The 20,177-nt window shown below is 42.0% G+C and overlaps 1 protein-coding gene and 1 long non-coding RNA gene across 2 annotated transcripts in view; one reads left to right on the top strand and one right to left on the bottom strand.

Moving 5' to 3' along the window:
- Positions 1 to 7,701: 7,701 nt before the first annotated feature.
- spon1b (spondin 1b) overlaps positions 7,702 to 20,177 on the top strand; it is an 84,707-nt gene continuing 72,231 nt past the window's right edge. Inside the window, exons 1-3 of the mRNA XM_056387424.1 lie at positions 7,702 to 8,332; positions 9,788 to 10,414; positions 11,722 to 11,828. Of these exons, the coding sequence (XP_056243399.1) occupies positions 10,189 to 10,414; positions 11,722 to 11,828 (333 nt within the window). The 5' untranslated portion in view covers positions 7,702 to 8,332; positions 9,788 to 10,188. The remainder of the gene's footprint in view (positions 8,333 to 9,787; positions 10,415 to 11,721; positions 11,829 to 20,177) is intronic.
- Positions 7,712 to 9,789, bottom strand: LOC130176381 (uncharacterized). Its single transcript, XR_008828855.1, has 2 exons — positions 9,542 to 9,789; positions 7,712 to 8,346 (listed from the first exon to the last, which is right to left on the bottom strand). It is a non-coding gene; the product is annotated as an uncharacterized LOC130176381 (long non-coding RNA).

The raw sequence follows: 20,177 nt of genomic DNA, 5'->3' as shown, positions 1-20,177 counted from the left end.
AAAATCTTTACATGCACTCTTGCAGGAAATGTAAATTATAAAGTCATGACGGCGCAGAAAGAAATGCAACTTGGCATTCGATTTTTAAGTGAGACGTGGAACAGGGATTGTAAATCTAAATGCGGGTGTGTGTGTTTGTGTCAGTGTGTGAGAGAGAAAATTTGCTACAAATGTGTGTGTCCACATGTCCAGATCTGGATGTGTGTGTATTGGTCTGCTGATAAGAGACACATCAATTGCTCTGGACTCAGAATATGAGGTTGTGAACTTCTCAATTTTGATATTCATATCAGTTCCCACTGGATGGACTCAGCTGCACTTTCCTACACAGACAAACCCACAGTGAAAAGTACTCAAGAGACACGACCCACCTGTTGAACAGCTTCACCCCCCCCTCTGACCGTTTTCAATCATTCATTATATCACTTCATGAGGCACAAAGATCAAAAGTCCATCCGGTATTCTGAAGCAAGCTGACGACAAATCTGAAAACCTCACTTTGCTCATGAGCTGCAGGTCATTTGTGTTAATGGCAAAAAAGGATTTTCTCCTTTTGTCATTGTCTCAGCTTTATTTTAGGGGTCTGTAAAGACACAAGTCATGAATGAACAGCCTGCTGACACCGAGAAAACTGAGGTGCAGGCATTTTGTTTTTGGAACTTTCATATTTAGTTGCTACCAACCCGTCAAGACGTAGTGAGTGTGGTGACTGTGGAAAGTCCAGCCTAACAAATAAAGCAGCATTAACTCAGGCAGAGCACTAATGTTGAACATGCAGCTGATTTCCATTATCTGTGTTCACTCGTGTTTCACAATAACTGACTCAGTCACTGGCTCAGTCGTCCAGCTGATTATAGCATCTCATCATGCTCATGTAGGTGTAACAGCACAGAGTTCCACTTGGAAGAGGCAGGGTTTTTTGCTTCATGCCTTCCTGTGCATTTCAAACTCATGACAACACCAAGCATCTCAAATTCTGCAGTGTCACATTGGTGTGTTTCAGCATTTATCCAGAGTTGTGCTTTTCCCTACTTGCCTGCATGTATATTTTTGGAAGAACACAGCGTTGAATAGATCTCAGAAGATCTCATTAGATCTAACTTACAAAGCGAAAAACATCCTTTTTTTAAACTTTATCATGTCCTTAAAGAAGGGTGAGAATGAAGAGAAAAGAAGGGAAGGGAGGCTCAAAAAGTGAAAAATGAGAAAGAAAAGTGGAAAATAAGGAAGAAAAAAAGGATCAAAAGAAGCAGAAAAACATTTTCATGGGCTCTGATTCATTCGGCTGGCTCTCTGTTATGATGTAAAGTCTCACCACAACCACTGAATGAAAAAGTCTAAGCAATGTTCCAGACATGGCTGTGCTATATTCAAAGTTGCATTCAAAAGTTTAGCAGCAGTGAGGTCACTGATACTCAGTCCTAAAGAAACTGACACAGTGGAGCAACTAACGATAAAGACATTTGTCAATTAGTTGATGCAGTGTTTGTAGAAAGATGGTCAGCCAGGCAGAGAGTTTTTTCTCTCAGTGCCTTTGCTAGAGTCAAAGACTAATCAATGTGTTAATAGGCCAAAAATACTTGTGAGTGTCGCTTCTCCAAAATGTCATCTTATCTACGATTATGTGCACTGAGATTAGCTCTGGTCTTAAACACAAGCAGGATTAGTCCAAACTGAAATATCTCAGCGACTATTGGATGGATTGGCATATAATTTTGTACAGACATCATGGTCCCTACTGACTTAAGTGATCCCTGACTTTTCCTTCAGGGCCATTATGAGGTGAAACCACGAGTGGTTTTGAGTTAAATGTCGCAACCACTACTTGATGGATTGCTGTGAAATTTGAGAAAGACATTCATGTTCCCCTCAGGGTGAATTGCAACAACTCCGATGATCCCGTAACGATCTTTGACGTTTAGCCCGCATATATTTAGGGCTTATGGGAAATGGTGTTTGTTAAAGATCACTAAAACACATAAATATTACTAAACAATATTAGATTGTTTTTCAAATAACTTCTATCTTTATTAAGGAAGCCACAGAACGTGCTTTGGAGAAAGGTTCTGTGTCCCTGTGAGGATAGACGGTACAGATGATGGATGGATAGTGGAGTTACAAACACAAAAGTGGGAATTTAATTAGGTTTTTTTTCAGGAACATGGATGTTCCAGTTTCACCTCAGCTCTCTTTAACTTCAGAGTTTTTGATTACGCTGGCAGCTCCAGTGCTGTAGTGCTCCAAACGTTCGTGTGTGTTGTTAGCATGCAAACATTTGTCGATTAGCACCAAACACCAAGAACCTTTAGCCTGACGAGAATGTCATTCGTTTTTCAGGTATTCAGTCATAAACCAAATAATTGGGCCAAATAAATTAAACCACAGGTGTCAACCTCATGGTGGCACTACAGGAAGAAGTTAGAGGAAAAGTCATTAGGCTTCATCCTCCAAAGCCATGAATGTCAGTACAAAATGTCATGACAATCCATTCAATAGGTGTTGAGATATTTTAGTCTGGAACAAAATAGTGGACGTACAGATCGACCCAACCGCCCAACATTCCTATCCATATAGCCGCACCGCTCGCGTGTGTGAGGTGAGGAACAAAAGAAAAGTCACACGCAGCCAGACTACATTAAGTAGATGTGTAGATCAGTCGGAGGTAAGACACAGCGGATAGAACAGAGCCGAGCTGATCGCCTCCTTCCGCCTCCAAATGTCAGTTCAATTATTCCATCCTGTGCTGTGGATATACAGCCCTGATACTGTTTGAGGATTTGATGAGATTGAACTACTTTTTTTTTCCTGTAGAGCTGTGAGCTGTGTGATTATTATTATACAACTATTATCACAATACTATTAAGTGACTCACTTATGTTGTGTTTTGCTCCTGGCTGTCCTTAATTGGTGATCAGAGGGATTGGGCAACCTGAAGTGAAACAGTTGGCTCCGTGACGGCGGCAAACGATGAACAGAGCCTCGTGTCAATATACACTGCTCTGTCTGTGGTTACTTAAATTCAGTTTCCTGTCAACCCCCCCCCCCCCCCCCCCCCAACACAGCCCCCCCCATCTATAGCTTGTTAAATTTGATTGACAGACCAGATATTTGTGGTGAGTGTCAGGGCAGTGAGGGTTTGGAAATGGAACAGAGATGTCCCTGCATGGGGACAGCATGAAAGTAATATCCATATACGTGCTTTCACATTATTATATCCTCACCAATTTGTCATGAATGATTTATTTAGCTTCAGGAGGTATGAGTGCATGCAAATTATGCCTCGTACATTGAAATTATTTTGGATAAGTGTGGCAGACTGACACTTTGGAATAGATGTTTAGACCCTATAATTTGTTGGCAGACACACTGTTGCATGGCCATCAGCTGTTCGGGGTGGTGATTTCCACCGGGCTCGAACTGCAGTGAGAGGAGGCAGCGAATAGAAGAGAAGCCGACTGTGTGTGGGACCGTGGGACTGTGGGACTGCGTGCATCTGGTCTGTTCAGTGGAACAGACTTGTAAGTCATTAGCATGCTATCATCTTCCACGATACCACAAACAGTCAACCCCAAATCATTTCCATTTTATTTTTCTTCCAATGTTATTTATGAAACCTGTTACATAACAGTTTGTGCAGCCCCTGGAGATATACATGAACTAAATAACGAAGGTAAAATATGCTTCAAAAGTGAGTCACGTTAGGTTGCATGCCAATTAGCAGTATCTTCCGACTTCCACAGACTTAGTTTGGGGACAGTGGAATAAGCAGTGACAGACCCTTAATATAGTCCAGTATTCATTCTCCATGAACAGTGCATTCAGAAAGTATTCAGACCCCTTCACTTTTTCACATTTTGTTATGTTGCAGCCTCATTTTTATTTTAACACAAAGCTTCCACAAAAAAAACAAAATGTGAAAACAGAATACTTTCTGAATGCATTCTGGTTTGGTCTCCACCAGCTCCCACAGTTCAACAGCACCCACCAGAAGTTCTGTCTGACTTTTTCCACTTCTGTTACAAAAATATTGGTTAGTGTGGCTTTAAGTTCTTTTTCATGAGGTGTTTAGATACCTTCACATGCTGTATATCATACAACAAAGCTACTCTATGACTGTAGAGTGCTGCATAATTACAGCACAGCTGCACAAGCTCACATACAAAAATACACATGCGCCACAAGAAACACGTGTTTTACACACACACAGTCTGTTGCAATTATGTTTGGTGATCAGTGCTGATTGCACCTGTTAAATGTTCTCTTATCAGCGATTCTTTGCAAGCATGGTGGTGTTGTGAGTGTGTATGTGTGTGCATTTTTACGTGTGCTTTTTTTTTTTCTAACTTAATTCAACTTTAACCAATTTGCGTTCAGTGTTACATACAGTGGATCTTATCAAATGCTTTCATTTGATATATAGATCTCATTTGTCTCTGGTGGCCACCTGGCTCTGAGCCCTCCTGTGGTAAATGGATAACGTAGAAAGCCTATATCCTATATTACAGTGGGGGAAAGTAATTAAAAAAAACCCTAGTTCAAATAGCAACCTTCCTACACTATACTTTAAAACCCACCTACTGTGATATGAATGCTTATGCATATGACTAGATTTTATTTTTAGACATTACGGTTCAAGCACTTAAGATCCTGCATTGCTGCCAGATGGAAGTCATTTACAGTATGTCCACAATGTCAGCTTTTAATGAAATGGAAAAAATAGCCTTGATATATGCTTTGTGACAGTGCACTCATTTCAGCAATTTAGTGAGATAACAGCAACAACAACCAAAGACCGTGTTGGGTGACGTCATGATATCGGGACAGGACTTCTCCTGCGGCTGGGAGCTGAGCTGTCTTAACGTTTACTCTGCTTTTTTTCTCTGATTACTTCAGATCCAGATGTTCGATGACTAAAATCCTTTATCTGGTTAAAATATATAGTTGGAAACGACCAAGGTGTAAAACGTTTATGTGGCTTAAAACTGTGTGACAGTCGACCAAATGAAACATATCGTTCATATTTTTTAGCATTTTTAGACATTTTAATGTGTTACAAAAATTACATATTATAACTTTAAGATCCTGCATTGCTGCCATGTGAACGTCATTTACAGTATCTCCACAATGTCAACTTTTAATGAAATAACAAAAATAGCTTTGATATAGACTTTGTGACAGTGTATTCAATTAGACAATTTTAATGAGATCTTAGAGGAGTTTTTCAATGAAGGACCCTTAAAGAGCATTTTCAGCTCTAAAAGTCACCGTTGTCATTATGAGAATTACCCATGATATCACCAACGACGCCTGATTAGAGAGATTAATGTCAGAATCACTTCCTTGCTGTCTTGTGCACATGCTAAAACTAAAATACAATACATACAGCAATCATTAATAGTCAACCGATCAATAATGAAGCGTCCAGCATCGTCTGAGGTTCTTTTACAGACCATCAACAGAACAGTGTGGCTACATGAAAATTCTGTTCACTTCCTGTGAAAGCATAACAAGCAGACCATTTGGCCTTACTGTGGCAGGAAAGGCACAGGTGTACCTAGTTATATTAATGACGGTTCTGTTACATTTAGATGTGCCAGTAAGCCTTGTCAGTGAGCCAGTATGCAAAATGGCAGGAGTACTGGCACACCTGAATGGGATGCATTAATTATAAAAGCTATTTCATACACCTGTTTTTAACAAGTCAAAATATCTGCCATGAGAATCGTCTATTATGCCAAGGTCTTGCATGTGAGAGCTGCAATCATTCTGTCAGGAACCCATTGTCAAGTCTGTCAATTTTAGATGTTGGTGATTAAAATTCACTATCATCCAGCCTTAGACCTGCCAAATCTCCCATTTTCTCATGTTTAGGTCCTCACTGTGGGCAGTCGGTGTTCCAAGATTAGTGCTAATTGTATGCAGCTAGGCTTACTTGGCAAGTTTGTAGATATTCATTAGAGGGCGATGGCATGAAAGAGTGGTCCTGGTAGTTTTGGCAAAAGGGGAAGATTTTGAAGAGATGTTGTGAAATGAGCCCAAAAAGCAGGTCTATGTGAGCAGCTTGGCAAACGACAGGAGGTAAGCTGGATAAATATCCCAACTCTGAAGTCAGTGGACATATTTCTCCTCTGTTGGTGGAGACTCTGGCCCCCTGCGCCAATAAGCTAACGTGTAGTGGGCTAGCCTCTGCACTGAACGTGTATAGACTTGACATCAGCCCATCCAACACCCAACACCTGGCAGGACAACAAACCAGCTCTGTATTTGTAACATTAGAAGGGGAGACCGGAGATAGTTGTAACAATTTTGTCAGAACTAGAAATGTGCAAATATTCACCAGCTTCAACAATTGAACATTTATGAGATATGTGTGTGTCTCTCTCCGTATGTGTATTATTGTTACAACTAACCCAAACCCTGGTTGTTAGAACCAACCCAGACCCTGGTTGTTAGAACTAACCCAGACCCTGGTTGTTAGAACTAACCCAGACCCTGGTTGTTAGAACCAACCCAGACCCTGGTTGTTAGAACTAACCCAGACCCTGGTTGTTAGAACTAACCCAGACCCTGGTTGTTAGAACTAACCCAGACCCTGGTTGTTAGAACTAACCCAGACCCTCGTTGTTAGAACTAACCCAGACCCTGGTTGTTAGAACTAACCCAGACCCTGGTTGTTAGAACTAACCCAGACCCTCGTTGTTAGAACTAACCCAGACCCTGGTTGTTAGAACCAACCCAAACCCTGGTTGTTAGAACCAACCCAAACCCTGGTTGTTAGAACTAACCCAGACCCTGGTTGTTAGAACTAACCCAGACCCTGGTTGTTAGAACTAACCCAGACCCTCGTTGTTAGAACTAAACCAGACCCTCGTTGTTAGAACTAAACCAGACCCTGGTAGCCATGAACTAGCTTAACTTACAGCTAATAGCTAAAACACTAGCACTGACAACTAGCATGGAAAATATCTACATAGATTCACAATAAAGACAGCATAAGTTTGAAGAATTTAACTACAAAGCAGGTAGTGCTATTGTACAAAACAAAACAAAAAAAACTTATTTCACTTCTAAATTAGTTTTTTCTCTCTAAAATCACCTGTGTCTGTCACAGGGTGCTACTTTCTCACATGTGAAATAAGGAACACATTGAGCATGTATAGAGTGAATCAGGTGATGCCTAACTTGTTCCTGATTGGAGAAATTGGAAGTGCTACAACTGACCCGTGTTACAACCATCCCCAGTCTCCCAATTATAAACCCCTTACACTTCTCGCTACAGAGTTAGCATGGACACTGAACATGAGGCGCCTTGTCTCACAAGTGAACAATTGGCCTCAAAGCACTTAGCTGTATTTGAAGCCTCTCCTGTTGTGCTTATAATACTTGAGTAAAACTGTAACAGTATGTAGTGGTGGCACTTCTACTTCAGTGAAATATCCCTCCTTCACCGTTTGTGGAACTGCAAGACAAAATGAAGACTCTGTCCTTTCAACAATGAGCACTTAGCCTACACAATTCAATACATTTAATCCATCTTCATTACTTGAGAAAGGAAAAAAAGGACCTAAATGAAACAAATGCCTTCTGTGAACAGAATAAAAAAAAGCCTTGTAAAATGATTAAAAATTCTATTACACACTTGAGCACAATATCTAGGACTTTTTTAGAATCCTTATAGCCCATTAGAGGAAATGACTTCCACACGCGAAGATCGGAGCAATTTTCATATTTAATACACCCTTTTGGCCCATGCTTCCTGCATCAGAACCTTATTACCCTCATGAAAGTCTTAGTTAAACAGGCATGTTGACTAAAGACAAATGCATATATTATTAGAGTGGCTGCAGGACTCGGAAAAAGCAAGGATTTTATACAAAGAAACAGGATCTAGTGAGACATTAATTTCATACTGGTATTCTAGTTAATTCTTTTAAGATGTATGTGCAAGAGGAAATAGTTAATAAGAGAAAGCTACACAGAGCCAGCAAGCTGAATGAAAAAAAAAAAGAAAAATCAGCACATGAAGTTCAGGAGGACAGACTTGAAGATTTCACACCAACACTGATTTCCTCAAGCTGGAGGAAAAAAGTTGGATGTTTTAATGCAGGAATGTTACTGGCTGGTGTGCAAACAGGTTGTTTTCATTTTGAAAGGTCAGCGGGTTGTTTCTGACTCCATGTCTCGGTCAAGGGTACGCTCCAGACGTCAGCCATCCGTCAGACAGTTTATAGTGCAGAGTCACTCCAGATGGGATCTATCACGCTGTGACATCCGGGCTGATGTTGTTTAGTTTAACCATCTCCTGCTCTGAGAAGTGTTCTCAGCTACGAAGGTAACACTCCCCAACTTAGACACACACAAACACACACACACACACACACACACACACACATTTGGCATGTGGACGCAAAAACTTGAACAAATCAGTTTGCTGAAAACTTATTTGATGAAGCTCATTTCAGTGAGGTTTCAACATAAACACACATTTGTTACCTAAAAGCACAAGTAAATCATAATTGTAATGTTTTAGATAAACAAGGAAAGGCTAGTTCATCAAAGTTGTGCAAGTTTCTTTGTAATGCATCCAGAATAACAAGAAGATTACAAAATGCTGTAGAGGAACAAGATACATTTAAAAAAAAAAGGAAATGGATCAACATATCATCAAACTTCAACTTATTGCTTCAGCTGAGTCCGAACTACACATTCAATATGAGAACTTAAACCTCTGCATTTCCATAATCCATCGTACTTTTTCTCTACACTATAATAAAACTTGAGGAGATGGAGGAGTAAAGGCGAGCAGTGATAAGGAGAGTGACAAATTTACTAAGTAGCTGTAGAGGACCTGAAGGTGCAAACACACTCTGGCGACACCTGCTGGCAAAGAAACACTGTCTTTTAGTGTAAGTGCATGACTATGTTGCAAAAGTGTTTACAATGGATTATAGTCTGTGTGAGGAGATGTGAGGAAAACTGAGGGCGCTTCACATACAACAGATCTCCATATAGAGAAGTCTGCATTTAATAAGGAAACTATCTAATGAAATTATAGCGCATGTTGATACAATTTACTTTGTATAAGGTTTATTAAGATTGAAATTATTTATTATTAAGAAAGCAATTCAATTGATCAACATTTAATCAACATCTAAGGTTGTCTGTTGTCCTCATTAGAGGTGCAGGTAGCAGACTGTGTGCTGCCTCTGTGTTGTATAGAAAGCGCACAAGTTGTTTCATATTCCTCACATACATTTCTTGTGCTTCTGCATTTTTTCGTGGAACAACGTCGCACCAGAAAGTGCCTGGATACGCACAGGACAGGACCAATTGGTCAAACTATGTGGGCACTGTGGAGTTTCTACTGACGTTATTTAACTTCATCGTGTCTTTCAGTGAAATGAAATGTTAGTCTTTGTTGATTCGTTCATGAAAATGCGGTGATTTAATCTTGGAACAAAAATGCGTAAATGCGCACAGGAGATGAGGATGAATAAACACAAATTCTGTTGCTTATTTTTAATGTAAATATGCGACTCACTTATGAATTTGTAATGAACAGATCTTACTCCCTGATGTCTTTCAGCTCCCGTGCAGCCGGCAGTTTATAGAGAATTTAAATGTGTTGTCGTATTTGAGCAGCAGGCTCAACATTTGGATTTTTACCCCAAGGGGCAGCTCCATGTGTGAGATTCCCATAGACAGTGTGTGTGTGTGTGTGTGTGTGTGTGTGTGTGTGTGTGTGTGTGTGTGTGTGTGTGTGTGTGTGTGTGTGTGTGTGTATTAGTGGAGGGCTGGCTCTTATTAAAGTGCGGAGCTCCAGTCTGGACCTTCCCTCGCCTCAAGTCAAGGAGACAGCCGCGTGCACCCGCGCTCGGTTATTTGGCGGCCCCCCGCTGCTTCCAGGCTCTGTCAACACCACAGACTGATCCGGAAACAGCAGCAGCAGTGCCTCTCTCCGCTTCACCGTGGTGCGCCCCAGACGCGCTCTTTCTAGTTCAGGATGGGCTCGTCTCCGTCTCCTTGCCTTCACCTTTCGCACTGACCGTGACGCTGCTGTAGTTTGGTGGGAGTTTGTGCGGAAGGAGCAGATCCTCTCTCCGCTGTTTCGCCTTTCCACTACTGGCTTTTTTTTCCCTTTTTGATTGGACTGCCACTGTACTCTCATCTCCGGGCTGCAGTTCCGAGATGGGAATGTATTTGCATCTGCTGCTCTTGCAGTACTATTTCGTCACGAGTTTTGTATGCAACGCCGTCGCCTTCGTGGAGGAGCCCTCCGGAGGCAGGTCGGACGGGTACTGCGGGCGGATCCTCCGGGCGCCGACCCATGGGACCCGGAAGGATGGACACCATGAGTTCAGGCTCAGAGTGGAGGGGGACCCGGAAACCTACCAACCTGGCAGGACCTACAGAGGTAGAGTTTGTTTTCTCCATTTGCCCGATCCGCGCGTAAACCTGCGCAAAATTTAACAAGTGGACTGTTTATTTTAGTTGGAGAAAAAAGAAAAGTGCACCCTGAAATTTCTTCCCTCTGTCTTTATTTTAATTTCCAGAGAGCTTGAGCATATCCAGGCATCATGTACTCACAAACATTATGAGTAATAACCACAATAATCCTAATTTTTATTAGACTATATTAACTATCCAGCCTGCCAACTCTGCAGGGAGAGTAGCGGTTTGATAAGGCTACTTAGTGTTATAATGTCTGACCTATATTCACTTCCTCTCCTCTTCCTGCAAGCAAGTGGACAACACACACACACACACACACACACACACACACACACACACACACACACACACACACACACACAGCGATATGGCTCCAATTAAGCTGACCCCTACAAATTTAGTCCCTATCCTGTCTGGTAGATTTGGCCTCATAAAAAAACACTTTCGGCCTCCTCGTGGAGATTCTTGATGAGTTTAGAAGTGAGCACAAGTGGTTTCCAACTCAAAATACAAAACTTTTACCCTCTCTTCATCTTAAACCCAAAGTATATTCATAATCCAGTGGGAGGATGGTGGGATTTTTCAATAATACAATGATAAGACCTGGCAAGCTACAGTTTTGATACAGACATCAAGAACAAGGATGAAAATCAAAGGTCACCTTGTCTTAAAGTCTCCCCACTGAGATCATACTCCTGATCTTGCAATTTTTTTGGCCGCGACACCACATTTTATCAATCCAGGGCTAAATTCTAATCAGCTACCAGGGACCTGTGAAGGACACCACCACAGGAAAGAAAAGGAAGTTATTTCCCAAGCCTTCGTAGCCTTTATGTGACGCATAACTTAAGTTTTTCAAAAACCGGATGAGATTGAAAATATTGACATCTGTCTTCTCAGTGCTGGGGGCAAGTTTTAAGATAAATGGGCTGGTATGAAAATGCAAGGTTAGGGCATGAAGGTGAGTCGAATAAAATCCTTCCCACATCTCATTATATGGCTCCCATTCCTGGCCTGTTCCCTCTGCACTAAACTCCCTGCGTGAGATTTATAGCCTCTTTTCAATTCTACTGTTAGATGCTAAGCCTTTGTTTACAGCCCCTCACTCTTCCACATCACGCCGATGCTGAACAGGCTTGTGGCTTTCATACGTATGTCTCTTCACATCATCTGGGGTGACCCCTGTGTCAGTGTAAAGTCTCTTTACCTTTCATTGTCTCTGTGAACTGAACACACACACATACACTCTCTCTCTCTCCTTCTCCACAGTGGTCCTCCTGGCAACCAGCCCTGCTTATTTCAGAGGATTCACCCTCATCGCGCTGAAGGAGGGCAGAGAGGGCACCACAGACGATGACTACGCCGGCCAGTTCCAGGTAAGGATAAGCAGGTGTGGAGAGGAAGAAAAAAAAAAAAAAATTCTCTGCATACTGAATGTGCTCTGAGCTTTCTGGGAGAGTTTGCAGAAGATGAACTCATTTGCATGCTTTAATGCACATGGGAGTCGACTTAGCTGCTCCCCCGCCGTCTTCTGATATGGAGGTTAAAGGAGGTGTTGCTGACAGATGCAACACAGTTCCCCTGGATGAAGCTATAGGAAACTGAGCTCTCCTGTTGTGGTGGAGAAGAAGAGAGAATCTAGTTGCCTCTTTGGTGCAGCTCTTCCAGGGGGGAGGCTGACATGGCATCCTTCCCGCTAAGTAGCAGATATTTTCTCTCATGGATGAAGGAGAGAGGGAAGAAGGGGAAGGACAGAGAGACAAGAGATAAAGAGAGAGTGAGAGGACACAGGAGAGAGATGTGAGATGTTAAGTTCAGTGGTAACACAACTCCTACTGAGCAACAGAGAGCTCCTGAAGAGAGAGCCAGACTTCCTCAATTACCTCCCGCTCAGTGTAAACAGGAACACACATCTGTAGCTGTGTTTCCGCATGCTCATCCTCACCAGGCTCTCGCTAAACAGAGCGGGAGGCTGATTTATTGTAGCCAACAGTTTGACGAGAGGATTCACCAGGTTTCCAGCAGAACCTCTGACTTTGAAACAAATGATAACGATCGCAGAGATCTTGTAGTAATACTGCTGCAGCCTGAACAGTGAGTGTGAGGCATTTACCCGACTCTTTATCTTTAATATGATCCTCCTTGTTTCACGTTGGCAACGTCGGTCTTTAGCTGACACTCTTCAGTCAGACAGTGTTGTAGTATCGTGACTTGATGAAAGCGCTGACGGAAACTACAGCGACCGAATCAGATAACGATTGTGTGACATTATTGCTATTTAACAACATTTGCTTTATAAACAGTGATGCTGTCTCACACGACGGCTAGACGTTGCTCAGCAAAAACGCCAACCTAAAGGTGGTGATGAGCTGCTCGCAGTCTCGCGTCATGGACTTCATGGACTCAAGATTTATGACATGTATTTGACTGGATTAGTTGGAGTGTAGTCGACACTATATGTCCAAAAGTATGTGGACAGCTTAACAAAAGTATTTGGACACTTTTTTACACCCACTCCAAAACCATGGGTGTTAACCTGCTGCTATGACAACCTCCACTCCTCATTCATCCACAGGAGCATTAGTTCCATCGGCCACTGATCCTGGGTGATGAAGCCCCGCGTTGCAAGTTGCTATTTCCATCCTAAAGGCCAGTCGTTTCCTTCACAGTGAACTGGGGGTACTAGTTCTTTGTGGACGTGGCTTTGTGCAGGGAGGGTCTGCCATGTTGAAACAAACTGTTACCTCAAAGGTGGAAACACACTATTGTCTAAAATCTCATTCTGTCCCTTAATTGGAACTATGGGGCCGAGAGCATGAAAACCAGTTGTGCACAGGAGCGCTCATTTCATTTGGCAGAGTTTTTATCCAAAGTGAGGGACATCACTAGAGCTTCAGTGCAGTAGGAGACCTTGGTGTAATCTATTCAATAAGCGCAAGGAAATCAGGTGAAGTGCACAGAAAGTGTGTCCGTATCTAGTCCTGGATCCTGAAAGTCACTAAATCCTCCACCAGGGATGTGTTCAGCTGCAGATGTTTGTTAGTCAGTGAGTGACCACATTAAAAAAAAAGAAAAAAGTTTCAATAAAGTTTGGTGGAAAAATTCATTTTTTTTAACTGCAACATGAGCAATTTTTGCAGTTTTTTTTGTTGTTGTAGTTTTCTTATAAACTACTTCACTTATTACAATGGAAAAACCAGCCATGCGTTTCCCATGATCGTCTCTCTCCGTTCAATGTTTCCAGATTCTCTTTCTTTTTTTTCTTAAGAGACTTTTTTGGGGGCATTTTATGCTTTTATTTGATGGCAACAGTGGAGACAGACAGGAAATGCAGGGAGAGAGTGTAGGGGAATGATACGAAGCAAATGGTCCAGCTGGCCGGGAGTCGAACCGGGGACTCGCTGTTCAGGGCATTTGAGCCCATGTGGTGCGCACACTCAACATCAGGTTGCCCCCGAAAATGAGATTTTCTTTCATGAAAAAATCACAGAGAGGATTGGGTAGTCTTGGCAGAGCTATTGGCTCTTTGAGTGTGTTTGAGATCATTTATTTATTCACTGTCAGTCTAGTAACTATCAGATGGTACCTGATGTCAGTGTCTCCTAATGACAGACGTAACCAGGAGTATTCCCTCGTCTTGTCTCAAGTGAAGTTAATTTGTTAAAGTGTTCGGTCATTAATTTATTCAGTCATTTTGCTCCTCTTGGGGGTGTATCCTTTGATACGGTGTAAAAGTCTTGCTTGACCTCTGCATCTCACAGCAGCGCTGCCTCTGGGTCGACTCTCTTAGCTTTTCCAACCACTAAATTATAATGAGCAACTTTTGCGTGTTTACACCGAGCTTCATGATGAAACAAATAACAAGCATGTGATAAAGAATAAAAAAGTGAGGCATCAATAAGCAATAATGACACAGGAGAATAAACACCAACAATCAAAACAAATTGCGTATCCGTCTGTGAAAATTCATTTTGACAAGTTGAGAGTGATTTTGAATGAGATCTTCAAACAGGATAAAGAAAGTTGAAGTTTTTATTTTTACTTGGAGTTTAGTGCAAAGAGCGTGATCCTGCCTGAAGATAGAAAAGGTTCTCACAGCAGGTGTGTTGCATGAAAACAAAGATACCAGAGTGACCACATTGTTTTGTGGCTCACAGTAGGACTTTGGTTTTCCGGATCAAGGAAATTTTGAGACATCTGATGGGCACTCACGCAGCGCGGCTAACTTGCTTTTGGTTTTAACAGTTCAAACGCAAACGTCTCGGCTCGTTCTCCCCTATTCGATTCTGCTCCCTGCACAATAAACACCTCGCGGTCTCCAGCTCAGTGTCCCGGCAGAGTCTGGAGAGAGGCTGAGACCAGGGAGCAGAAACCGGAACAGTGTGTGCTGAGCTCGAAACAAAATTAAATTTGACAATCCGGCTCTGAAATGTGTTAACACGTATCGACAAATCCATCAAGCATTTTTTTGTTCTTTAATTTACGGATGTAATTGACACTTTCATCCTCATTGACATGTGAAAACACTGTGAAGTGTTGAAAGAATATATCTGAAAAGTTCTTAAAAGTTGACTTTAAAGTCTGAACATCTGGGAACACATTCTCGTTGTGTTTCCAGACTGGTGAACCGCAGCGTTATCTCAATGAAAACTTTATTTTGGAGTCATTTAGTATCAGAAATGAGCTTTAGAATGATTTCATTTATTAAATACGCCAACCCTTTGTGTCCCATATTATATTAGTGGGTTGATGAGAGAAGATGCAGCATGACAGCGATTCTGGCTTTTTATCTAAATGACCTCAATCCATCAAACCCAGCTTCTCTTTATCGGGGGGGGGGGGGGTTTACAGTATAATGCTTATTTAAAATTAAGTTGAAGACAACGATTCATATTCCTGACAGTTTACTTTCCACAAGTTAATTATGTGGCTAGTTTTGCAATGTCACCATTGTTATTGTGGCAGTGGAAGAGGAGCCAAATGAACACAGTTGTGGTTCCCCGTGCGGCCGGTCTCTCTCCTTGCTCTCTGGTACTGGGTTGTTTCTGGCAGCTGTCCTGGAATGTGCCCGCCTGCTGCTTTACTAAAACACCACAACGGAGAGTCGCTGCTCATTGCTTTTTTCCTTAAGCAATAATCTGCTGTTTGTCCCTGTCACCGCCATTAAAGGACTTCTGTCTTAATGTGTCAGACCTTGGAGAGTCTATCTGTGAGCGTGCATCTGTGTGAATGTGAGAGGCTCAGTATCCCACTGTGTCTGCAGCCATTGTCTGCTTGGAAATGTGTGTCTTTGTGCTTATATATGCACCAAATGGGCATGTGGGTATACATGTGGGTCTGCGTGTGTGTTTTTCCCAGCCCTCCTTGCGTTAGTGTGGGACGTGGGTCATATTTATCTAGGCCAGCAATGTGTTATTGCTCAGGGAGACAAACGGAGCTTGTTTGGATAAGGGGAGAGATGAGCAGACATGAGATATTATCTTCTTTTTTTCTGCAGAGATTATCAAGGGTTCTGAGTTTAGCCGGGGATAAACAAACCCAATCAGTTTAAAGTGCCATAGCTAAGTCATAGGTTTTAGATAGAGGCAATTATGTAAGCCAAGCAGAGCTTAGAGGGCTTTAAAGAAAAGGACATATAGGATGTGTGCAGGGCTGTAATGATGGTGACCTGATAGGCAGCGTAATCACCCCGAAATGTGATCCTAAAGTAATTATTGCCTCTCTAAGTACCAAAAGATAGATACACGCTGCAGGAGCCCTGAGTGTCGCACCCCTCCCTGTTTTCTGATTAACAGGAGTTTGCAAGGACAACTGTCTACTTGTTTACTTCCAGTGGTGCCAGAGAATAGTTTACACAACTTTTTTTTATTTATTATGCCTGACAAGCTGGTTCGTTCAGATGCTTGAGGTTTGCATAAATAATGTTGTACTCTGCACTGATTACAGCATATTAAATACATAATGCATCAAGACTATGAGTGTGAGGTAAAAATCTGGTACTTCTTACTTCTTTAATGCAATCTATGATTCTATAGGGATTCAGTTGTGATTCTTCAAGAGTCATTTTGGGAGTATTGTGAACTGATGTAAGAGATATGAGCAAAGCGGATGTTTACATTCATCCAAAAACATTTTCTTTCTCATTATGCTAATCTGTCAATCTGCCCATCAGAAGAGAGGCTCTGAGCTGTTTTCTGAGTGACGAATAAAAATATAGCAGCTTTCAGGTAAGACACTCAGAGAAACCAAATCCTGCATCCTGTTGGATGCTGGGTCAAAGTGGGCGGGGCTTGGGACATGGCTGATGGCAGTCACTGTTCGTTGTGACATCACAAGTTACGGAAGTCCTGACGGCTCGTTTGAAGGCTCAGTTTCTGAATACAGGCTGTGTGTGTTTGTCTCTGGACTGAGCGCTTTGATACTTTAACAGTGTTAATATAGAACCTAGACCTGCTTTATAATCAAAGACGACATGGAAATCTCACTCAATACAATATAGGACCTTTAATTTTCAGTCCACAAACATAGAAGAGCCAAGATAGCTCTATCAGTAATTGAATTCTGGGTTTCTGTAATGGACAAAATACGCCACTCATATAGCCTACATTACTACTCACGCTGTTTGATTGACAGCTGATCTGTGGGGAGTCATGGTGCATAAACACCATAATTTTACATTTTCAACAACAGCAAACAGTGTTAGTTTGAGATAATTGGTATGAACGGGGATATCCCACCATTTCCATCTGAATACAAACATCATCATGAAGCATGATAAACAAATGCTTAATTGTACCGTGTTGTGTAAAATCATGGCGGGATATGCACCACTGGAATAATAGGTCAAGCAAAACTACTTACAAAAGAAAAGTAATTACCGTTGGTATCATAGAAAATGTCACCACTTATGTTTTAATGTTTCAAAGCCAAAAGTGATTGAGGGCGACTGCTGCAGCCGCAACAGCTCTGTGACTCAGCTTCGGTCTGAGCTGGAGCCTGTCTAGTTTATTCATGCTGTTTCTCATTGACAATAGCCTAAACAAACTGAGTAGGCAAAAGAGTGTGGAAAACAGACACACACGCACACACAAGTAGGCGCACACAGAGTCAACCATTTTCATGCTCTCATGTGCCCACATGCACAATGGCCATGTTTATTTGTTCAGAACAATATTGGCCGCACACTTTGGTAAAGGTTAAACTGAACATGAACCCATGATACCCTCTGAGTCAGGCTCCCTGTTGCTATGAGGATACTCCCTCAAAAATGTATGAAACTGTTTGGCTTGAAACCGCCCCCTTTCTTTGTGGTTAGGCACACAAGGGAGTCAAACGAGGTCAACCACCCAGTAACTGACAGGGGCAACTAATTTAAACAAAATAACTTTTGTACAAAACTTGGGGTCTGGGGGAACCTTTTTATGATATGACCAAGCTATGGTAAAGGTTTGGTTAGGGTTAAGCACAAAAACATCTTGGTTTGGCTAGCTAGCGTTAGCATCAACAGCTGTTTACTTAGAGAAACGATACGAATTCAGCATCAAACTTTATTCCTCTCCTCACCAAGAGTATTATAAAGACAATGATTCCTTTAAGGATCTCGGTTTGAGTTAAAGTAAGTACTTTAATAAGGTTAGAGGACTTTTGTTTTGTTGACCCATCTACCCGGCTTCCTCCCACTGACTTTGTCGCTACATAACAACGTCACCGGACTTCCTCCTTTGTTCCCATCATAATTACTTAATTGATAATTAATTAATTGTGGCATTTGCTGAAAAGACTGGTGTCCTCTCACACGACCACTACTGGGTCATAATGAGCTGCTTGCACAACTGACCCGGGGTCATCTGTTATGGTAGGACAGTGTCTGATAGCAGTCGGAAATAATACTTGATTTATTTTATTTGCACACAGCAGAAGTGAAAAGAGTAACCTCTGCATGATAAGTGGATGAGTCGGGTCAGGTAAAAACAACACTTCAGGTCAAAAGCTGAATGCTTGGTGCTTGTAAATGGCTAGCAGGTGTCACAGAAAGTCTTTCTCTTTTACACATTGCATCTGTATTTCCCCGTGTAGTCTGTTCCCTGAGTGTGCTCTTCAGTCAAGGTGACAGACTTGCCTGTTGTTGTCAGAGCTTTTCACACCAAAGCCCCGATAACGTCAGAGCTTTCGCACAACGAAAAACAGAGATGAGAAAAGGGGATGACAGACTTAAAGAAGGGCAGGAAAGAAATCATCTGAGCTCCCTTTACAAGTCGGACAGACCGTCCATTTACGTATTTAGTCTGCATGAGCACAAACAACACACACACAGTCCTCGGTTTGACAGTCATGACAGCAAAACAGCTTATGGAAACTTTGTAAATTTCCCTTAAATTGACCTCGACAAAGCAATGCAACACTAAATATGTAGATATAACCGAAAAACAGGGGATTTTAAAAAGCTTTGGGGGTCATTTTTAGATTAAACAGACCCAATGAACGATACGCCCCCTCTTCTCCGATGTTGTTTTGTGTAATTGAACGCCAAAAGCCACAGAATCGGCTCCATTTGCTAGGAAATAACCTACACACACACACAGAGTCCGTTTTTTTTTTTTTTTTTTTTACAGAGTAGCTGTTTGGATATGTGACACTGCTGCTTTGCTTGGGTGGCTCAGACACAAAATGTAATATGATGCAATGCCGGTGATAGCCCCAAGATCTCAGCGGTATTCTGCAGTAATAGTACGGCTTTGATTGATGGAAAGCTCAAGGCAAAATGTCGGCGCCTCCGAGGTCTTCATCGAGACAAGAGAACTTTGTTACTCTCTGAAATAAGCTCATCTTCAAGAGCTGACGTGACACTTCAATCTATCCGTCTGTCTGGCCGCGATTTTCCTCCGAAAAAGTTTCATCTCTGCACTCAAGTCCCAAAGGTTTTTAACTGTATACACTCTTTTGTAACTGCTTTGCATTTAATTACAAACCTGCAATGTGTGTGTGTGTGTGTGTGTGTGTGTGTGTGTGTGTGTGTGTGTGTGTGTGTGTGTGTGTGTGTGTGTGTGCACAGTGACCAACAAACACACAGACTCACACTAATATCACTCTTATTGTCAGTTTTCTCCAGGGAGTCTGGGTGTTTGTTAAATCCTTGGTTTACCTTGTCCGTCTCCCGCTCTGTCTCTTTGTGTGTGTGATGATGTGTGTGTGTGTGTGTGTGTGTGTGTGTGTGTGTGCGTGTGTGTTTTATGTGTATGTGTGTGTGTGTCTGTGCGTGTGTGTTTGAACAGGGCTCTGCGTTTGCTTGTGCAGGCACTCTGAAGCATCTGTGTTTACCGTCTCAACAGAGAGCGAGGGATAGAGAGAGAGAGAGATTGAGATAGACAAAACGTGGACACACACAGACATGCCAGCCTCTGCAATGAAAACAAACGCTCCTTTGCCAGTCTTCCCACACTCGCTCTCTTCCTCTCTCTGTCTGTCTGTCTCTCTCTCTCTGTCTGTCTGTCCTTCCATCTCTCGCACATTCCCCCGATACAAGTGATGCCTTTAAACTTTAATGTGCTCACCTTGTTCCTAGTTTGCTTGTTTAAATAGAAATCATAACTTGAGACTTGCCTGTCTTCAGATTAGACTTGGCTGTCGTGACTTTAAACCCAGTTTTCAGACTTTTGGACTCACCTGTCCGGACGTGTAAAAATAATAAATAATAAAAAAGGAAGAAAAACAGGGAGAAAGTTTAG

Source organism: Seriola aureovittata, chromosome 10 (genome assembly GCF_021018895.1).
Source record: "Seriola aureovittata isolate HTS-2021-v1 ecotype China chromosome 10, ASM2101889v1, whole genome shotgun sequence".
Classification (NCBI taxonomy): Eukaryota; Metazoa; Chordata; class Actinopteri; order Carangiformes; family Carangidae; genus Seriola; species Seriola aureovittata.
This window is presented reverse-complemented; position numbering and strand designations above follow the sequence as displayed.